The sequence below is a fragment of the Ixodes scapularis genome, unplaced genomic scaffold (genome assembly GCF_016920785.2).
Source record: "Ixodes scapularis isolate PalLabHiFi unplaced genomic scaffold, ASM1692078v2 PGA_scaffold0__279_contigs__length_252992795, whole genome shotgun sequence".
In the NCBI taxonomy this organism is placed as follows: domain Eukaryota; kingdom Metazoa; phylum Arthropoda; class Arachnida; order Ixodida; family Ixodidae; genus Ixodes; species Ixodes scapularis.
Window position 1 is genome coordinate 164,343,140 of NW_024609835.1, and position 22,835 is coordinate 164,365,974.

Consider the following 22,835-nt stretch of genomic DNA (forward strand, 5'->3'; position numbering starts at 1 on the left):
GGAACACGACGCTCACCCTCGTGCAAGTCCATGTGCCTGCTGAGATCAGAGGTGGAAGAAAAGCTCTTGTAGCAATAGGAGCAAGAGTAGACACACTTCCCGTCCGGGCCCAGCTGGGGCTTGCCCGCTTCGTCGTCGTTCCGCCTTTCTTCCGGGTCGGGCCTGGGGAAGGAGGAGGCGGATGAGCTTGAGGCTCAAAGCCGGTGCAGCGCAATCCTAGCTGTACTACAGTCGCCCTAGGCTGGCAGCACGTTGGAAGCTACAAGCTTGCCAGACCGATCGACCGTTTCCCTTTCGTCGCCCGACCCGGCTCTCTGTGCATTGGCGTGGGCAGGAGCGTGACCACACAAAGAAAGATAGACGTACGACCGGTCTAGTGGGCACATAGCTTCCACCTTGCTGTCAGCTTAGGGGCGAACGGAATGTGGTGCCCGGTTGAAAAAGTCACTCTTAGTTGGCTTGCTGCGTGCACAAAGCAGTCATCGAAAGGTTGACTTGGAAAAGAGAATGCCATTTTAACTCCAAAAGTGGTTAAAATAATAGGTAGTCACGATAAAGTGAACACAGAAGCACAACGGTCACGTCAAAATTGGGTAACACTCGCTACGCAACCAGACCTTTTACGGTATGGCTTTCAGGGTGAGGTCTGTCAAGTCTCAGCATACAGTACGTACCAGCATAAGGAAGACTTTTAACAATAAGTTCACACTGTTTCCAGCTCACATTGGTGAACAAACAAAAGACAGTCACAGACTCACTTAGGCAAAGTGTGCGAGCGCCCTTTTGTGCCGATAAAAATAACCCGTATCAGTAGTCACTAATATCTACGAAGGCTGAAAAAAATTGACAAGCATACGCACATAAATAAAAAAGAAATAAAGAAGACCAGAATGTGCCAAGACAGGCAGAATTCCAGTATCACTTCAACAAAGCTCTTCTCAGAAATTCAGACACAAAGTGTGCTACCAATTTCAAGTCCAAAACTCGAGATTTCTTATAAATATCATCTGTGGGAGAGGTTTCCACCTCTCCCACAGAAATCAGGAACGAAGGAAGCCTCGCAACAAAGCTCCACACATGCTTCTTCAGCTTTTTCAGTGCGCACCGTAAACGAAATAATTTTCTCGGGCTCGGTATTTCGCAAATGTTGCGAAGTGTGTGTTTAGGGAACGTTTCGCAGGCACAAGGTGTCTCGATTGGATGTATTTGTTACCACAGGATGAAATATTCTAGAGTTGTGCGAATATTCCAATTTTTTCATAGCCATTTCGAATAATATGCCATTCAATTTTCACCTTGAGGTGAACTGTGATATTTGTACTTTTCGAAGTGTTGATCGCGGCGGGTTAGCCCCATTGAGTGCGCTTCTCAACGAGCATTTGTGCACTGCTGGGGAAGCTATAGCCGCAGAGCCCTCAAGCATTGCTTCCCCGCAGTGCATGGGTGCTCGGTGAGAAGCGCACTCAAAGGGCCCACCGCGATTATGCAAGAGTATCTGTTAAGCAGTGGTCTTCACTACCCCTCGTTCGTCGTTCGGGCTTCTTTCTGTTTTGTCAAATTCGAAATAAGAAAAAGAATATTTGCATATAGCGAGCAGATCTATAGATCCCCTCAATTAAAACAGCCGCAACAAATCTGTCGTTTACATTCCACAGTTCATATACCGTAGCTGTATTAAAATTAACAGACCTTAGATGTGGACAACTGGAAGGTTAGGAACAACCTTCACGAGTTCAGCTGAATTTTCATTTAAGCATGGTGCACAGTAGTGAGAGACTTTGAGAAAGTGCGTATTCAATATTCGACTTGAAAATATTTGGCCAAAACCACCATTTAGTTTAACTAAAAATCCATATGATAAATTTTACGAAAATATTTCTTATGCTGCGAAATTCGTCAAAATTAGGTTGCAGCATATTAAAATGGCAGTACTTTAAAGCTTGATGCGACATGAAAATATCAGCAGTGCCATAGTGGCTCATGGTGGCACTACCCATTTCACTGCTTGGAGAATATGAATTGGCAACATTTGAGGCACCAAAAATCACCGTCCTTTTCGTTAAGAGGAGCACCTGCAGCACTTGTTTGACCGAAGTATGCGGAACGCGGCTAACTCGTCCCAGGGAGTGGCCAGCATGGCAGGTACTACCTTGACACTGCACAAGTGTTCGTCCTTCAGCTCTCAGCGACTGTACACAGTCAAGGTAGGCACCATAAAGCCTTTAGTATCAAGCCCAGATCCAATTTCCATTCTTGGCAATTGACCAAAAACCAGCAACCCCAGCGGGAAAGGAAGGGAGCTCAATAATACTTACCAATTTTTGTTCAGAAGCCGAGACAAATAAATGTTTTCCCCTAATGTGGCACGCAAAAGCATTGCCAAGGACAAAACAAATAAACAATTTCTGAGAAACGAGAGGATTCAACATCACAACTGGACCTAATGCATGCGAGTACTGCTCTTAGCTAGCTTCCCTTCCCCTGTTGCACACATGATGGCACAGGTGCCATTGAATCATCTGCCGTTTAATCTAGATTTGTGGGACAGGTAATCATCAGAACGAATTAGGACACTTCGAAGGGGAGAGAGCTGTTGCCGTACCTGGGATTAAAGCTGGGATAGAAAGGTCCCTGACCCTGCAGAGATGCTTTCATGCTTGCTTCGGGACTCGTGGCATCCCCGTTTTCACAACTGGAGGCATTGTTCCCTGCAAACGATGGCAGCATTTATTTATTTATTCATTTATATACCTTAAAGGCCCTCACAGGCATTACATAGGGGAGACAACAGTACAGTAATTTGAAAAACAAAAACCAAGCAGCAACACACACAAAAAAGAACATAAATACAATGTATGCATATATAAAAAAAAAACATTTCGACGCATTCTGGCATTTTCAGCAGTCATTGAAATATATGCATAGAAAAGGTATCATAAGAATAGGTGAACGAAACCAAGACAAAATTTTCAATACAACTTAGCCTACTCAAGTAGCATCATGTTTACGGCAGCAACAAAAAACTCATGATCACTGATGGAGGCAATTTCCCTTGGACGGCTATTCCAATTCAAAATGGCAAGAGGCGAATTTTTGAACATGTTAGTTTGTGCATATATGGCAGGGGTGGCCAAACCGCGGCTCGCGAGCCGCATGCGGCTCTTTGCTGGTCCAAGTGCGGCTCGCGGATCCCTTGTAAGGGAACCCTCCCCCCCGTACAATCAGACTCTGAACAAAATTTAAGTTTGCCCCCCCCCCCCCCTTCTTTCCGAGGCTCTTAGAAGTTTCGTGATTTCGTTTGCGGCTCTTAGGCCAGGTCAGCCTGGCCACGCCTGATATATGGTGTTAATTTCAAAGAAAAGTGATATAAATGGGGCGGTATATGGTGACTTGGCCATAAAAGACGTCTTTGAAAGCTGAGGAGCTATGCTAGAGTTTGTGAACAAATGATAGGCATGCAAGATGCCTTCTGGTATGAAGGGGTGATAAGTCAAGTCAATGTTTTATAGCAGTTACACTAGCAAAGCAGGAGTAGTCACAAACTATGAAACGAGCAACTTTGTTTTGTAATGAATCTATATTCTCTCCCAGATATGACTGGTGAGGATGCCAGATGATGAATGCATAAGTTGCGACTTAACAAGAGCAGTATACGCAACGAGTTTTGTTTCTGTGTTTGCCTGAAAGAGAGTTCTTTTGAGGAAGCCAAGCGTTTGACGCTTTGCTAGTAATATGTTGAATGTGAGTGTTCCACGTAAGATCAGATGAAAGATGAATGCCAAGATATTTAAATGAAGATACATTTTCGATAGGATCATTTCTGATTCAGTGTGTGCATGGAGTGGAATGACGTTTTGCAAAGAATGTTATAGCTTTCATTTTGTTTCTGTTTCTTTTCATCAACCACGTGGCACACCAGTCAGAGATTATAAACAAGTCATCCTGTAAAATTTTATAATCCGAAGGACCCGTAATTGGACGATAAATGACGCAATCATCTGCAAACAGACGAGTGCAAGGTTGGATATTAGAATGCAGATCATTGACATATATCAGAAAGAGCACGGGGCCAAGTACCGATCCCTGTGGGACACAAGACGTCACGAAAAAGGAGGAGGAAAGACCTTGACCAATTACAACAGACTGGCGTCTGCTAGTTAAAAAGTTTGTTATCCATTTAAAGAAGATGGTGGATAAGTTCTATTTACTTGGTTTATATATTAGCCGCTGATGAGGAATGCAATCAAAGGCTTTGGTGAAATCAATGAATACAGCATTAACGGGCTTGGACAAACCAACAGAATTACGGAGATCAGTGACTAGCTCAAACAACTGAATCTTGCACAAACGGCCACGCTGAAAACCATGCTTGTTAGTGAAAAGAACCTGATGGGATGATAAGTAGGTTATAATTTGAGACAATATAATGTGTTCTAGAAGCTTCATATAACACAGGTGAGTGGAATGGGTCTGTAATTATTCAATAGGTTTTTATCTTCAGCTTTGAAACTAGGAACGACACATGCATTTTTCCAATCATCCGATAATTCACCTATGGAAAGTGATTGTTGGAACAGCCTTCCAAGAAAATTACCAGATATTTGTTTGGTTAGTTTTAATAACTTGGGAGAAATGCCATCTGGAACCAGACTCGAGTTAGTAGACGGGCGGTCAATGGCATATTCAACTCCATGAGTAGAAATTACTACTATATCATCCATATTACTGTCCACTGATATTTGTAGTACAGTTGTATCTGCAAAGTCACTCTCCTAAGTAAATACGCTGCAAAAAAAAAACAAGTTAAACTGAGTAGCCAGTTTGGAATCATCATGCAAAGCACCATCGGTACCTAGCTAAGCGTTCCTAAGCTAAGCACGGAAGTACATTAAAGCAGCTTGAGGATTTACTACCCTCTAAAACTTTTCCAGATCTGTCTGCAGCATATTTGAGACATCAAAGTTACAAAAACTGCTCGGCTTCCTCAATCTATTTTTTACAAACTAAAGCATAAAGTCGCAGTGCTCTTCCTTATTTGTGTTCTTTGCACGTCTATATAAATGCTTCATTTTAATTTAGTTGTAAACTATGGTGAACGTAGACAATGTGCAATATTTACTACAGAGATGCAGTCTGTTTGAAATTCGTATAGTGTGTCCCGAAGTAGTACCCGATTCTCATTCACAGAACGCTCAACAAAACGGCTCAAGAATGCCCTAGAAAACGCGGACAACCTGGACATCAGAGGCTTCATATCTGCACTCTTTTAATCTAAGATTTGTATTCCTAAAAAGTTGCCTTTTCCAACAAGCAAATAAAAAGTACAGTGCACAATGCAGTAGGGTTGTGCAAATAGTGGTTCGGATCGAATAGCGCTGCATCATCTATAGTCTTGACAATGCAAGGGAAAGCGAAAACGGTCAGTTCTTTTAACAATGCAGAAGCTAGGGATGACGCTGCGCTATTCGATTCGAACCACTATTTGCACACCCTTACAATGCAGTGATCACTTTTTTTATCAATAACATTTACTGAAGTGTACTTAGGGCGAGTTGTCAAAACAAAATCTAAAAGTGCATCACCATGTGTTGGAGTTGTGACGATTTGGCAAAATTGAAAATAACTGGTCATTTCAAGAAACTTTAAACATTCACTCTTATTCGTGCAGTTGCTAAACACTTCATTTGCTGCCCAATCGATACCTAAGTAATTAAAATCTGCCACTAATAATGTAGACATATTAGGAAACTTTGGTTGTACATTATCTATTGTTTCTGCAACAAACTCTGCATGTGAGTCCGGTGGCCTAGAGCATGTGCCGACTAAGCACCTTGGAAAGCCTATTCTGATTGTAACCCACAGAATTTCAAGCACAGAGTCGACTGGAATGAAAGACGATGAGATACAGTTCCTGGCGGCTATCATGACCCCCCCAATTCCAGAGGCACCGGAATTAGAGTGCATTGCCATTGTGCCCACACAGTGCAGAACTATCAATGACACCCTCAATCAAACTCCCTCCCATGCAAGGTAGCAACAAGTCTACGTACCACTCCTATTTGCTTATGTCTATACTACAAAATAATGGACATTCCTTGCATTAACTAACTGTGCAAGTCTTTGCATTCTTTTTTTTTTCTTGACTGTGACAGTTGCCAAAAGAAACAATAAAACACTAATTATGCTAACGTCCTGTAGTTGGCACTACTGACCATTTAATCATACAGGCCCTTGATGCAAATCATGCTCAGCATTTTTTGCAAGTACTGACTAGGGTTGTAAAAACTACTTTACAAACATTCCTAAGATACAGATTATAGCTACTCTGCTAAAATGTATTAACACACAAACATCTTAATATATTTATTTCAGAAATTACCTATGCACAGGTAGTTTACATTCAAGGTACTTTACTTTTTTTCCACTCCACAATTTTTATTTTTTGAAATAATGAGTAAAAGTTAATTTTGTAAATGTCCGACCAAGATGTTCACTTGAAAAAAGTGCTAGGAACAATAGGCTACCTTACATAGTTTATTCATTCGTAGAATATACCATAACAAACTTTTAATTCCATTGCTAAACATTGAGCCTTTAGAATTAAAAGGGAGTTTTAGAAAACTTTCAGTTGGCATATGATACCGCTCTGGGCATGCATTTCAAAAGATGCCTTGAAATGGCAGCTCTGGATACTGGCATCAAATCTATGAAAACATGATCTATTAAAAAAGAAGAGCCAGCATTTATCAGCTCTACAGATGGCACAGGACAAAACACAACCCAAAAAATAATCTTTTGTAAGGTGCTACTCCTTGTAAATTGTCTATCAATTGGTCCACTCACCCCATCCCAAGATGCTTCATACAGGAAACATTTGTATCCGACATTGCAATTCATCAGCACTTGGAATGTTATTTTTTACCTTATTTGGAATTAAACATCTGCATTAAGAAATGTCCGGAGTGCAATATCTTGCTGCACTTTCCCCATCTAGGGTCCTCCTGAGCAGGTATGCGCCCTTCCTCATTTCGGCAGAGATACCAGAAAAGTATCAGCAGAAAAGAAATGTGTCATAATCGCAATTCACTAGAAAGTGTTCACCCAGTTACCATGCAGTCAATGAAAGTATCTAACGTGAAATCTCGAGGGAATGCCCACCCAACATCAAGAGCCAATCGGGTAAAATACGGAGCGGGTCAACTTCCAATGTACAATCAGGAAAAGTTTCAAAAAATTCCTATATATAGGTTGTGCCCCTTCCAAGCTTGTTATGGTGGCGACGGGCAACGAAGCAAAGATGACTGTATTTCCCGGTCAGCAACGATTGCTGATATCTCGCCATTGCGAACTAGCCAAATTTTTGCCGGGGCCATCATTGATTCCAACATTACTATTACTAAAAGTGAGCTATCTTTAGGTGTTAAAAAAAATATAGCAAATCAAGCCAAAAATAGCGGTCGGCTATCTATCAGGGGTAGGGCATCTCTCAGGATCTTACAGTAGGTGTGAACGTCGGTTACGAAGAGTACATAGTGACCAATGCAGAGTTACTTGTGCCCATTATCTTCACAACCCTGACACCGAGAAGACACTGACACCTGACACCCTTTTCAAAAATTCATCGAGCAACACTAGTGGCCTCTGTATTTTGGGTATCGCTTCCTGTGTGAGGCGGAGTAATCGGATGCGAGTGCTGCAGCAGCGCTTGCATTCAATACACGGTCAAAGTGTGTGCCCGAAATGTGGCAGCTACTGGAGGGTACACTTTTGAAGAGGGCCTATTGCCGCCGAACGCGTAGGACACAAGGCACGAGACCCCAGCTAAGCCAGGTCAAGGTAGCAGAAAAGTTGCCCACACTCACCCAGCTGCTTGCCCAGCTGCATCCAGGTCGCCATCTCCTCCTTGGAGTACGGGTTCAGCGCCTCGTCCGCCTCCCCTCTGCTCCCATCCCCTTCCTCGGTGGTTGCATCGTCGTCGGGAGCGTCGTCCGAACCCTTGTCAGCCGCACAGTCTTCGGCCGCTTCCTCGACCACGGCCGGACCGTACCGCATCGGCTTCCCCTTCTTGCGCCTGTTTCCTGTCACCACCGCCGGCTTCCTGGCCTCGCCCGCGCCATCGCACTCCTGCGACGAGGACAGCGCGAGAGACTGGGCATCTTCACCGCTCTTCCTGTCCTCCACTTGTGCCGAGGACACATCCAGCGGGTAGATAATGGTCTTGTTGTCCTCCTCCGTCTCCTCCTCTTCCCTCCTCCCCTCCCTCTTTGTGACGGGACCATCCGAACCCCGCGCCCCGAGAACCACGGTCGAGTCGTCAAGCCTCCCGCTCCGTTCTTCGTTGCATTCCATCGCCGCGTCTTCGTCTTCCTCCACAGCGTCCCCGTTTCCCTTCCCACCGTTGCTCAGGTATGCTCTCTCCTCCCTGTCTATCATGTCCTCCTCTTCGTCGTCCTCCTCCTCCTCCTCCTCAGCGTGCCTCTCCTCCCCCTCCTCCCCGCCCTTTGTCTGCTCCATCGAGTTAAGGATGCGCACGGCCGTCTTCTTGAGGAACGAGACCAGCTTGAGAGAGCTCGGCGCAGGGGGCGTGGTGCCGCCCGTCCCGCTAGCAGCAGAGGCGCCGTCACTGTGGGCACCCGCGCCGGCGCAGTTTGCGGACGCGGCAGTGGCGGCAACGCGGCTCCTAGCGGCCGCGGCCCTCCGCCGCCGCCGCAGCTGGTCCCGCTGACTCACGTCCGAGTGGAAGCGAATGATGTGATGACGGAGGTTGCGTCGCTCGCTGAACCCGCGGCCGCACGCCTTGCAGTAGCATGGCTTCACTCCGGTGTGAATGCGCTCGTGCCGCTGCAGCGAGAAGATGCGGTCGAAAGACTTGCTGCAGTAGCTGCACTGGAAGGGCAGGCGCGCACCGCCCGCTCCTCCCTCCTGGGTCGACAGCGAGCCGCCGGCCGACTTGGTCGAGCCGTTGCCGCGAGACGACGTGGTGGCGGGGCCTGAGGAGAACTCGGCCAGAGACGGCGATGGGGGATGTCCCGCGGACGACGTCGTTCCAGCCAGACTCAGCGGCGGCAGGCCCATGGCAAGGTTCGGCAGCGCCCCGTGCTGGAGGAATCCGGGCAGGAGCTGTTGGCCCGCGAGCTGCAGCTGCAGTGCCTGGTCAAAGGAGACGCGCGGCTCCCCAATGAGCGCATCCGGAAGCGTGCCAAGCAGGCTCCCAGGGGGCAGCGAAAGGCCCGCACCCTTGCCCTCGATGACCTGGTGCACCTGCTCGTGCACCAGAAGCTGGCTGCGCCACTTGAAGACGGCGCCGCACTTGTCGCAGTGGTGTTCCTTGGCAGCGCGCACGTGGCCCTCCAGGTGGTCGCACAGCGCCCGCAGAGCTGGGTGGGTCTCGCCGCAGACCCCGCACTTGTAGAGCGTGTACTGCTGCTCCGTCAGCGGGTTCACAGCGTCGACCTTGATGGCCAGCGGCACCTCCGACTGCAGCTTCACACCGCGCCACGAGTCCACTCCGACGCCGAGGAGGGGCGGCGGTGACGGCATGCTACCCATCCTTGCCAGGCCGCCCATGCGGGAGGCCGCGTCCTCCAGCTTAGCCGCCGTCCCGTAGCTGCTGTCCTGATGCTCCGCAGCCTCCTTTTTGATGGACGCCGTCGCAGGGTCCCGCTCCGGTGCGGCAGGCCTTTGGGGGCTCACGTCCTGGGGAAACTCCGGGTGCCCGTCCGGCTCGGGCCTCGGCCCCTCGGGGCCCCTGTGGACCGAAAGGTCTTCTTCCCTGGCATCCGCGAGGTCGGACCGGTCAGCCGAGCCAAAGCCGACATCCGAGGCGGGCGGGGCGTCCCTGCGGAGCCTCGAAAGGCGTGGCTCCACGGCGGGGGCCGCGCTGTCGTGCGTCGTCTTGATGTGGAAGCGCAACGTGTGCAGGTACTTGAAGCCGCGGCCACACTGCTCGCACGAGTAGGGCTTGGCCGCCGGAGTGCGCCGGCTGTATGGCTTGGCCTGCTGCTGCTGCTGTTGCTGGTGGTGCTGCCGCAGCACGTGAGCCGCGTACTGCGCCATCAGCTGCTCGGGGGACTGGTGGCTCGGATCCATGCTGAAGAGGGGCGGAGGTGACACAGTCAGCGAAGACGGCATGGCGCACGGGTGCATCGAGGACGAAGACGCGGAGGTGCTGACATGGCTGCTCACGTCGCACGGCAGAATCATCTCACGCGGGAGGGCTGGCTAGTTACTTTTTTTTTTTTTTCCCTGAGAAGCCAGACCCTGTTCCACGCGCGAGGCAATTCACCAGGTGTCGCCGCTCCGCGTCGCCTTTCAGGGCGACCGGCCGTCCGAACAAGCCTTTGGCTATGGATCGTTCTTGTGGTCGTGCGCTCTGGTCTTCGATGAGGAGGGTAAACGAGACGCCAAAGAACAGTCAGCTGTCGCTCGACGCGATGAGGTAGATAGGTAGTTTCCAAAGTTGTGTGGCACTGAGATTCTCGCCTTTCGAAGGAGGGGCAAATAAAGACAACCACAAGTCTGATGCACTTGAACTGTCGAAGAGATGAGTCAACTCAGACGTGTATATTGCTAGGAAATGACTTGGTCATCTTTTTCTTGGTAAGAGACCAGGGCATCCGTCTTGGTGATGGGCAACGGTTCTTTCGTTGGGGTATTGTCACTCTTCTCATTGTGCTTTGCTTTGCCGCTTGATGGTTTCACGAGACACGGGTAGGGGGTATCGTCTGAAGGCCAGCTTTCATGAGGTCAACCTGAAATGAAAAGGTCAAGAATCAGTCCCTGCTGGTCACTGTGCCTATAGGGTGTGAGTCAACTGCAATAATTTCCATCTACTCAAATGGGGTGCTTGTTTTTTTCATACATAAAAAAAACTAATGGAAGAAAATAAAACCTTGATTGCAAACAAAGGGCAAATTACGTGTAATCTATACACACTGCAGAGACACCATTACCAAAATTTACTTCTTTTTCTTTATGTTTAGAACACAGGCAGATTGTGGACTGTAGCAACATGAAATTTTAGCAGAAAAAGTTGCAATCGAGCTTCACCGACATCTGAAATGTTCTGTCAACTACACGAATTAGTGTAAGGTCACCAGTCACATACCCTAGGATACTGCAGAATTGCCCACTTCATACAAGCACTCGCCATTAACATTGTCCAAACCTGGGAATTCGGCAAATGTTACGTTAAAGGGAAGATGGGGCACTTCTACATTTGAGAAAAAACGCTTGAATTGCGTACATTTGGCCTTTAGATTAACAGATATCAAAATTTTATTTCAATGCGACGCGCCAGAGAGCAATACGAGCAATTTCAAAATAGGACTGAAGCCCCGCCTCCCTAGCCTTGGGTAGCCAAAAGAGCCGTCGATGACGTCACGGACAGCGACTGTCTTTCGCGTTTTTCTCGCGTTTAACAATACTTACGCAGCAAATGGTTTGAATATTCGGGTTCACGGGGTAAAAATACACTCGAATTCACTTCTAACTCATTTTTTCCAGAAGCTCCGTAGCTTCCCTTTAAGCGCCCTCCTCCTCCAAAGCGTTGGCATCAGCCGAAAATATTCACCCAGTTGCGACGGCCGCGAGATCACCAGCAGTGATGATGGGGATATTATGCGAAAATAAATGCGCTTTCTCCGATTTCAATCGCTCTGCCTTCAAAGCTTATATTAGCTGCCATCTTGGATTTTACCGATTTGACTGGACAAGCGCCCGTGTCTAGAATAACCCAGTCTTCAGTGAAAGTGGCCATGAATGCTTCCCCAGTATTTCACGGTAAATATGAAGACCAGCACAATGCAGCAATACTTCATAAGTATTGTATACACACGAACGAAAGAAAGGAGAAGACACACACAAGGCATCACAAGGGATGGTAAGAAGTTTGACACCAATGAAATCACCAACGTCAAGGCTCGAGGGTCTACACTTTGTGGATCGTCTGAATGTAGAATACCGAGACAAAACAATGCTGGTACATCTACTGAGTCCATCACAACAGGTGTACTGAATGGTGATCCTCGAGATATTTGAAGTATACAAGAAGATTCAAACTCCATTTTTGCTACAAACAGAAGAGGGTCCCAGTTTTATGATGGTGTAATATCAGTATACTAATACCTGAAAAACCAAGCTGAACATTAACATTGCTTCCAAGCTTCACATTGTCCACCGACAAAGCTGAGTGGTTTGGCGTAGTAAAAATAAAATGCAGTGCAACCAAGTTGCACTTTATCAAGATCATATTCTTTCACTATAGACCAGTGCAATGTTTACAAACAAGTCTGCATTTGCCCACACCAGGTGTAGGCACTGCGTTTGCACAGAAACTGGGTTTGCATGGAGTAAAGCGTCTGCACCGCAGCACAGCAGCGCGACGTCAGAACCGTATGTTGGTGAACATCCAAGAGTATGCTTCTTTAAATTTCAAATCTGAAAACATACTTACAACTGACTAATTATGCATGCAACTCATCAGGATACCACAAACTATCATACAAATTAGCGGTGGTTTTCAAAATTCAGTTACAAGGTAGAGGTGTGACATCAGCATAGACCAAGTTCCTTTTTGAGTTTCAAATATCCGTAGCGTGCACCATCCCTCTCTGGAAGACTGCTTTTCCCAAAGCTCAAGGATCATTGCGGTGAAGCGAGACATGCAGGATCACACTGTCTTTTACGCGAGTGTGACTTTTACATAGCACACAAGTGCACAATGAGAAGTGCACTCAACGTAGCTAAATAACACGCCCAAACAGACCATGAAAAATTACAAGTTTTGCGGAATTTCCAAGATCTGTCAGTGTTCTATACGAATATCAAATCGGATACTATGTCAATCGAAGGTCAGGAATCGCTGTGCAGGGACGCCGTAAGTAGCCGTGAGTAAATGGGAGTCGACATATGTTGTGTTCACCCCGAAGCTGTAGTGGGCGCTTGCTAGGCCAATCAAAGGCAACCCTTTCCTATCACTTGACATTACTCTCTTCATGGGTGGGAGTGTGATCATGTGGCAACAAACAGACGTGCGACTGGTCCAGTGGCCGCATATCTTCCACTGCACTTCCAGTTTAGCGGTGAACGGAGTACAGCAATCATGCAATATTCTTGATCACGGGCTTGCACCGGAGATGAGATGCACGCATGTCGCACTATCAGTAATGTGATCGGTTCGAGTCATTTTAGATCACCTCTCGGCGCAGACAAAACTCTGTTTTAGAGCGCGAAAACTAATTTTTGGAGCACATATACACTTTCCCCCCAGTTAAGAATGCCAAGACCAAGGGATCTATATCCAACCAGTTGGTCCCCTAACCAGCCTCAGATGACTAACTTGTTCCCCAACAGGGAAGGGTGGGACCAGTTGACTCCCAATTGGGAATGGCTTCGTCCAGTCAACCTCATTAAGTGGTCCCAGTTGGGCTCTCAGCTGATCCCAGTTAGGCCCAAATTGGTATTCACTGAATCTCTGTTGGGACCAGTTGAATGCTTGTTGAAAGCACCTAATTTCCAGCTAGGATTCCAACTGGTCCCAGTTAGACATTTTCACATGGGTATTCATGCAAACGCTAGACTAAGATCTATGCGTTGGCCAGTTCAACTAAAAAGAAATACCACATTTAGTTTCCTGCTCCTGTCCAGACCAGCTTCCACTATACAGCAGATAACACCGTTCCCGAGCGAAAAATCTGATATGTATAAGAAATTTCTTGGTCCAATAAATGCATATGATGAAATAAGATCATATAAGAACACAGAAGAGCCATACAAGAGTATATAAGAAGGGGAGACTAATAAGAAGTTTCTTATAACTTCTTATGGGTTCTTACAAGGTTCTTATATTCTGTTTGCTTGTTTTTGAAACCGTTAGCCAAAAAGGGCCCCAATAGATGCATATTTGATCATATGTGTTTATTGGACCAAAAACAAATTCTTATACATACAAGATCAGCGCCATGCACCTTGGATACGTGCGCACAGCCCACGCACGGCAGAAGGCATATAGTGCGTGCTGGGGCTGGGTCTTCAAAAGACAAGGCCTGCCGTCCTCTTCCTGTCAGTGGTCACGGTTTAATTCCCCAAAACACTCATCGATTTGCCACTCCAGATGAGGTGCGGCACTCAGAGGTAAAAAACGCGACATCTAGGAACGGGAAGCATGCGCCCTACAACAATGTGCGTCAAAAACTTTAGCGGCCTGGCAGTGAAATTGTGAAATAGAGGAACGGGGATCAAATGTGCACCGTAACACAGCTAGAAAAATGTTGCGATGAGAGCCAACTCACTGCAGCAGCGGTTTCTAAAGCTCATGCTGATTGTGGAGATATGCACGAGAATGTGTGCATTGGTTTTTCTCTGCATAGAATCCAAGGTAAATCAAACGGCATTCCACCGAAATAACCTGAGAATAAAATACCCTGGAACACCGCACTGAATGTTTTATCCAAGTTTTCGAGATTGAGATTAAATTGCACAATTCTTAAATGAGTTGTCATTTAAATGTGCTTGTAGTTATACAAAAGAAATAAAATCAGCATGTGGACAATAAGTTTGCTTTCTTAAATGCAAAGTCCAGCAGAACTTGTAAAAGATGTGCCGAAGCTGGCATCTGCCCTCTGGTAAAGTTCACTGAATTTTAAATCAAACTATGTTGGACTGTGCCCTCGAATAGTCGATTCGCCTATACGGGACTGTCAAGTAAAAGAGGTATTTTATATAATAATTCTACATAGTCGAGGAGATTAAGAAATCATCTCGTGATATCCAGCTGTCCTTTCATAAATTTTGCATTCGAAACAAACAGCTCGTCAGGGCATTGCAGTCTATCAGCTACGCTCGTATAATGGCCGCAATACTATTTGGAAGATTTCATTGTAAGGTAGAGTTGTCACACTACAGTAAAATGGCGAAGAGCATGCGTGCACCTTCCCGCTCTGGAGGGGTGCTTCTCCCCTACGCACGAGGCTGCGCTGCGGCGAAGCGAGTTTCGCAGGATCCTGTTGCCCACTCTGAAGAGCAGACATGTACAAGTTACTCAAAAAAGGTAGTTAAGTTAAGTTACTGAGTATCGACGCCAAAAGTAATTGGAGTAGAGTAGAAATTACGCATTTGTAATAGTAATTGAGTAAACTACTAACTACTGTAAAAAGTAGCGAGTTACTTTGAAGTTACTTTCGAAGTTACTTTTTTATATTTTTGTGGTAACAAAACGAACAGCAGTTTTGATCAATGAAAAACCCTGCGAGCCTAAAATAAATGCAGTCTATTTATGGCTTGCGTTTTCGCCAAAATAGTTTATTGGCTCGGAGAAGCTATTGACTCGAAAGTTATTGATAGGAAAGTTTTTCCCGTTTCCTTCTAAAGACGTCCCCAGCCAAGCTAAATAGACGTTCCACCGACGGGCTGGATTGAACGGCAGCGTTGAATTTGAGAAACAGTCTGTGCAGGGTCGGGTATGCGAGTGTCGGTATCTTAGGTATCCACGACGAAACGTGTGAGGTTTGCCTCGGGAAGGAGAGTCTTTTATAACAAACTTTCCTCCTTTTTTTTTATTTTCTTCGTCAAGTTGAGATTGTTATGACTGGCCCCTCTTTATTCCGACGTCGCTCTGAGGGTACGCTGAGCGGGTGCACCAGACCGTCAAGGGTTCAAGTCTCGCGCCACGACGATGAGATCATCCGGACGCCTGCGGGTCCCGTTGTAGTGCTAGTGCTACGCTACTAAAAAAAAATTGTTTTGGTTTAACAAAATATGAACCGAAGTATACTTCGCCGCTGATGCCGGGTCCAACAAAAGGATCTCCCAAGGGTAGCTCGCAATCCTCGCCGGCGACTACAATATTCTGACGCGCCTGACACGCCTGACAAGTAAATCGTTTTTAACAAAAAGGAGGTCTCCCAGGCATGGATGGTCGGAAGGACGCGAAGGATTACGTGAACAAGCATCGTCGCTCGTATACAGTTGCAGCTGGAAGAGGGAACGTGATCCCATGAACGGATTATCCGTGCCAGGGTTTGTGCGCGGGGGAGTCCGGCTTTGCAAAGGCGTATGCGCTGACGACAAGGCGACCATGGGAGCAGGCGCCCGGCTGCGACGTCATTCCAGTCGGAACTCACTAAAGACAGACAGGACGAAAACAACTACAACTCTCAGAGTGTCCCCGTCTTTCACGGTTGCAGCTGGAAACGCGGCGCCTGCGGGCATTACCAGATTAGGTCAATACCCGACCAAGGCTTGTTAAGCATCTCTTCCTGCGTTCGTGCGTGCCGGTGTTATGTTTTGGCTGCTCGTCGCCACCTTGGCCCAAGGACGCATTCCCGAACAAGGGGGCCCCTTGTTCGGGAATGCCATTTCATCTGCCGGCGTCTTATTCACTTCTGCGCTCAAACTTTCGTGATGGGCAAAATTAGCACTATATAATTTTGGAAGTAGTTAGTAATTTGAGTAGAAGTTACCTGAAAAAAGTAGTTAAATTAAACTACTAATTACCCAAATCAAGTTGTAATTGAAAGTTACCAAGTTACTCGAAAAAGTAGTTAAACTACAGTAGTTTGAGTAGAGTAGTTGAACTACGTCCAAGTCTGCTGAAGAGGGTGCCGCATCTCCAGTGCACCAAAGACCGGCGAGAGGGGCACTCAACGGAGCTAATAAAGACACATAAAGAGATCTCGAACGGTTCCAGTAGTGACAACATTCAATACGACGATTGAATCAAACGGTATTATAATGGCATTCCAACGGCATCTTAATGTCATTCTAGCAGTATTTTAATGGAATTCAATTAATATTCTAATATTACCATAAGTATTCGAATAATATGATATGATAATTTACTTTTTCTTCTCGTTCTGTATCGTAAGGTTTGGTAAGAATAAATGGTCCGCACGTAACTCGACATGGCGAGAATAGGCGAATAATTATGGCTTAGCAAGTTTAAAATACGGACTTGCATTACTCATAAATGAAGTCAAAAACAGAAGATATAGAAATTGATCAAAGTGTGTGTATGTCACATGGTATTGAAATCAGTTTTATGAGACGCTCAGCCAACATTGGGCGCGTTCAGTAGCGGCCCCAGAGTCAAGGAGTCACTGACTCCTTCCACTGGACGGCCAAAAGTCACTTCCGGTGCACGTAACTCCGGGGCTTCGGAGTCAAGCTCCGAAGCACCGAGTCCGGAGACGGTGCACGTAGAGTCAAAGGAGCTAAAATGACGTCATTTCCTGACTGGTGACGATTTCCGGCGCTAAAAGAGGAAAAAACAAACAATATGGCGGGATAAGCTGCTTCGGTTCTGTCGCGGGTGCGCGGTTAGCTCGCTTTTGTTAATGAAAAGTGCTCAAGGTAAGACGAATAACGCGTTCGAATACCTTTTTGAGGTAAGGCTCTTTCGGAAAATGCATTGGACCGTATTTTGTTTGGTTTGAATATGCTAATAAATAACGCAAACGTTCATTTGACGCGCCGTGTCTTGATCGCCGTTGCACGGAAACTCGGTAATATTGACGATAGTCCTGTCCGCGCTCAACAGAGAAAAACAGGGTATGAACGCGACTTTGGAAGCCGGTTGGACACTCACGCAGAGCATGATACCGATTAATGTTTTGTTTGCGTAGCTAAATCGGGGTGCACGTTGGCTGAGGCTCGCTTCGGCCGACAAAACCTTGATCGCCGAGCGCGGCCGAACTTCCCGTGTGTATACAAATACATTTTATAGGAAGTTCGTTGCGAAGGGCAGAACAAACTTATGGCCGTATAAAAGTATCGCAACCGGCGGGTTAGATTCGCTGAGCTCTGTATTTTGCGTGTGCTGACGACGATTTTTGTCGGCTTTTATAACAGTAGCTGCCTTTGCACAGCCAAGCGAAGGGCTCGATCGCGTTGCATCGCTTCGAACAGCAGCGCTGATGTGTACAATCACCCTCTTTTTCTTCAACGACCTTGTCAAGACTTCTTCAATACCGGCGTCAAATAAAAGCGATCGTGCTCGCCATCGTCTGCTTCCAGTTTATTCGGAGACCGTCTGGCACAGGGGAGGAAGCGGAAGTTGCGTAGAAGCAGGTTTGGAGCCGCGGTTTTTTTTGCCGTTCAGTAGGCGCTCCGATGACTCCGACTCGAGGCACTCCGTTCGGAGGCAAGGGAGGCGCTACTGAACGCGCCCATTGGTTCGTGTTCGCGTCTCACTCAGTGCGTGTTGCCGCCTTGGTCATTTCAAATTTCCCTCTAAAATGGTGGTTGGGATAGGTTGGTGAACGAGGGAAAGGAAGGTGCAGGAGAGAGAGAGAGAGGGGAATGGTCGCCGGAACATCGGCTCTACCAAGCAGAGCCTTTTCTTTCTTTTTCTTTTCATTGCGGTGCCGGCGGGGTGGTCGCCTCGGGAAAGCCTGACAGAGCGCGTGCGTGTTTCAGTTCGCGCCGTCAGCAGTGAAGCGCTAGCCCCCTCCCCCCGAAAAGGTCAGAAAAAGTGAGCCAGCCAGCCAACCATCCCAACGCGTAGTAAACACACAGACAGAAAACAAAAAAAAAGGGGGGGGGGGGGGGGGGGGTACGCAATAACAAAAAACAAAAATCGGTCAAAATCAATAGCGGGCGAGTAGAGGCGGTAAAAGACGCGGCAGCAGCACACACCAGAACGAGGCTGAAACGAGAAGGAAATAAAATACAAAGAGCTAGAAGCGGCGCGCTGGAGAGCGCTAAAGCTCGCGGGACAGATATTGGAAGGCGGAGGGAGGGGGTGGCGGAGGGAAGAGCCGCGACCGTCGTCGCACGTACAGTGCCGCAAGCAGCAGCAGCAGCAGACGACTGGGACGTGGGCGCACAACGAGGATACCGTGGTCGCTGCCATCGATAAAAGAACCCCCCCCCCCCCCCCCCTTTTTTTTTTCGTCCAAACACGGGCCAGTGAAGAAAAAAACTACAGGGGAAAAAAAACGCTACTCTACAAACGCTCGCTGGCGTGCGTGCGTGCGTTCGGCGAGGAAAGAAAGAGCTGGACAAGTGTCAGGAGGAACGAGCGAGAGTGGGAGAGGGACGAAGGACGAACGAAGGTGGAGCTACTAATAGACAGAAGCGCGTCGTCGCGAAACCAACGAAACGCCGTGCCGAAGAAGATTCTTTTTTGGAACATAGCACGCGATTTCAAACGGACGGAAGAAGTGAGACACACGCACGCACTCACACATACACACACACGTAGACACGGAGGAGGAGGAAAAAAATAAGAAAAAAAAAAGAAGAGGAAGATAGCAGAAAGTCCGAGAGCCAACCACCACCATAGTTGCCAGGGGAAACGCACGAGCGAGCGAGCGCGCGCGGCTAAAAAAAGCAGATAGACGTCAGAGAAAGCAGCAGAAGCAAAAACACCACGCACGCACGCAAAAAGAAAAGGCGAAAAGAATGTTCTGAAAGAGAGCCGGACTCTAACGCTAAAACAAAAAAACGAAAGGGCCAGTGGGCAGACGCAAGCAGAGGGGACGAACTGGTGAGAAAAAAAAAAAAGAAATATATATATAGATATTGGAATGGAGGACGAGGGTTGTAGAAAATAAGACCAAACTTTTTTTGCCCCCCCCCCCCTTTCCCCCCTACCCCCCCCCCCCCTTTTTTTTCGGCGTTGGCGGTGGTGGTGGTTAGAACGTGAGTCGGGTTCTGGTCGTCATGACAACGCTCGTGCAGCGAGAGGACCGGTCAGGATCGATTCGACATTGGGCCACGGGGAAGGAGGAGAGATGGTGTCAAAGGCAAAGGCCGCCGTGCGGCTGCCGGTATTGGGAGAGGAGGGGCGGCTTAAAAGAAAGAAACGATGGGGCCAAAAAAAAAGGGGGGGGGGGGGGAGGCAGGTCTTACCGCCTTGGTGAAGGAAAAAAACAAACAGAAATACGCCTCCAATGAATGAACAACCAAAATAGAAAATAGAAGACTAAAAAAAGTACCCAAAAAAATAATAAGGTGCCGAGCCTTGCGCGCTTGAAACACCGCCTAAAGGCAACCAATGTTGAAAAAAAGAAAAAGGACATCCAAAGTTTAATGAAAGCAGCAATAGATTGTGATTGAGGAGGAAAATGTACACAAAAATGTGTTTCCGGAAAGAAAAAGGAACTGTCCTCTTTCAAAAAAGAAAAAAAGAGGCAGAGAAAATGAGACACCCCCTCTAGGTGACCGGGCGGATATCAGAAAAATAAAACGAATAAAAACCGACAATAGACGGAGACTTAACGAAACGTTCGAGTTTTGTTACAGCGAGGAAGTGGAGATAGGTCCTCGAATTAGTTGCCCTACATGTGACCATATCGCTTTTCGGCCGCGACATTGACGAGCATCGATTCTAAAACTCTGGTCACACCAAAGGACGCTGAGCCGACAGGTGCCCTTTGAGCCATCGACAACTGCGAGAGACAAGATAACCCTGGAGTGCCGCGGCCTACGAGCGGCCAAAGAGGTGCACGAAGGTTTCGACAGCGTGAAGGAAGGCATGGGACGCGCGAGCGCTCGAAACTCGACTTCACGTCCAACTCCAGTCGTGCGTTAGTTTTGGTAGTGCTTCCTTTCACAGTCTTGACTGTTTTTTTTTTTTTTTTTTTTTTTTTTTTTTTTTTTTTTTGGCGAGCCAACTCCAGTAACAAGGTGTAAAGTTGGATGAGTTAGTTGATGGTCCGTCCGTCCGTCCCTCCCTCCCCTCCCCTCCCCTCCCCTCCCCTCCCCCCATATTGAAGGATTAAAACAATGCAAAAAGACGAAGGACCAGTACAGGAAACACACAGACAGTCAGCGCTGTGTTGTAAGTCAGCGCTGTGTGTGTCTGTGTGTTTCCTTTTACTGGTCCTTCGTCTTGTTGCGCTGTTTTAGCCCATTCAATAGGACAACTCCAGTACTTATGCCCGAGTCCCATGAGGGCGACAAACAGAGACAGCCGACAAGCCTCAAACACGCGCACCATGCACGCGAAGGTAATGGTTATAATGCAATTAAATGCAAAGGTGCAAACGAGTTGGACAAGAGTGACGAAAGGACAAACACAAATCTCCAAAGACAGCTAGGTGACAGGTGCGCGACCGAAAAAATCCGCCTGGTCCGGGTATCGAACCCGTGACCTCTCCTTTGGCAGGCTTGCATTCCTCTCGGGGCTCGTGAAGAGAGCGAGTGATTGCAAACCTGCCAAAGGTACCTTCGCACGCACGCTGCACGTGCTCGAGCCTCAAACACATGCAGTATGTTCGCGATGGTACCTTTGGCACGCGTTTAGACGTTCGGTGCTCGTGAAGTTAGCACGAGTGATTGCAAGCCTGTCAGAGATACCTCGCGAGCATGATGCTCGTGTTTGAGCATAGCCTTCTTTATACTACAAAGTGTGGCAAATCGCTGTCGTTTGTTTCTGTTTGTCGCTCTACTGGGACTCGGGCATTATAAGGAGTATTCACTGGGCGCCATATTTGTGGGTGCTGTCTAGAGCGCATGCTCAAAACGAGCCCCCATTAATAGGCTGCTAAGACCGGCCATTTTGATGATGCGGAATGCACGTTGCAAAAGAACCTTGGAAGCTAGCCACCAGCACGCGCTCAGCAGTCGTGCACGCAGCTATGGCCGCCAGTGAATACTTCCTATAGGCCGAGACTGTAGCCAATGCTGCAAGCACGAGATCTCGGCTATGAAACGTACGTCCGCAGAACGCGCGCTCGCGCAAGTAAGGCGTGTCCCAAAGCCAACAGCGCGGGCTAGCTCGCGCTTGTTGCTTTGGCGCTGCACCATGCCAATATTTACAAGTCCTCAGCCCAGCGTGCGATCGTTTGAGTCCAGCACGCGCATGTTCGTCGCTTCGGAAAGCGAGCGAATCACGCGCCATACGCACGAGCACTAAAAATAGAACCGGCCAGGAGCCATTTGTGACGAGACTGTAAGCAGGTAGACAGGACTCAAAGTGTAAGGATAAATGAGGCAACTCGCTGGAACCTGGAAACGCTGTTTCCATACGAATACCCATTGGAGTCGCGAGCTGGCACGCCAATCTTTTCGGCGTAACGGCAAGTTGTATCTTCCCAAACAAAACTTCAGTGCAACAGCCATCGATTAGTACGTTGAAACGACATCACCAGTGACCACGGCCCGACGAGACCGTTTCTCTCGTTGCTCGGGCGAAGCACGTCGACGCATGCATGCACGGATACGGGGTCAACACGCGCGTCAACAAAACGAATTCCCGCTCGACGGGAAGAATTCGAGAGAGAGGGTGAAGAGCAGTGCTCCCGCAATTTTTCGCGATTCTCAGAGTCGGCCCCAAGGAGGGGCATCGGACGTTCGTCCCCCCACCCTCTCTTTCCCGCGACTGAAATGGACTCGACCAGTCAAAAAAAAGAAAGAGAGGAAAAATAAAACGCAAAATATCAGAAGCGACGTCGTCAAGGTCAGGCACGCGCTGAGGAGGCAGCGCGCGCGTTGCACGAAAACGCGTGCCCCGCGTGGCGGCTTTGGCAAAGCAGTCCCGTGATTCGTCTCATGCGGAGCGGCAGCCCGAAGCAATCTGTCTCTCTCCCCCTCTGCCATCTCGTCCACCCGCTTCCCTCCCCCACCAACCCTGACCACCAATACGCCCTTACCCGCAGCGCCTTTCACGCACATATCCTACAGCCCCCTCCTCTCCCGTCTCTTTTTTTTCCTTTTCCTGGCCAGACGACGCGCGATAATTAAAAATCGCAACGAAAATAACCTTTAAAAAGAAGCTCCAGCTACCCGCAGATTATTTTATTTTCGTCCAATTAGAGAGAGAAAAAAAAATGGCGGCATCTTCAAAGCTGAGGAGAGGAATCCGGCGATTGGTCGGTCCACGTTGGCTGTGA

The 22,835-nt window shown here is 47.8% G+C and overlaps 1 protein-coding gene across 3 annotated transcripts in view; it reads right to left on the reverse strand.

The window, feature by feature from the left end:
- Positions 1–22,835, reverse strand: part of LOC8051444 (zinc finger protein 865) — a 124,642-nt gene that overhangs the window by 10,440 nt on the left and 91,367 nt on the right. For all 3 annotated transcript variants that reach the window (XM_029967892.4, XM_029967945.4, XM_042290270.1), the window contains exons 2-4: positions 7,863–10,751; positions 2,603–2,708; positions 17–162 (exon numbers count right to left, since the gene is read on the reverse strand). In XM_029967892.4, the coding sequence (XP_029823752.2) occupies positions 17–162; positions 2,603–2,708; positions 7,863–10,203 (2,593 nt within the window). In that variant the 5' untranslated portion in view covers positions 10,204–10,751. The remainder of the gene's footprint in view (positions 1–16; positions 163–2,602; positions 2,709–7,862; positions 10,752–22,835) is intronic.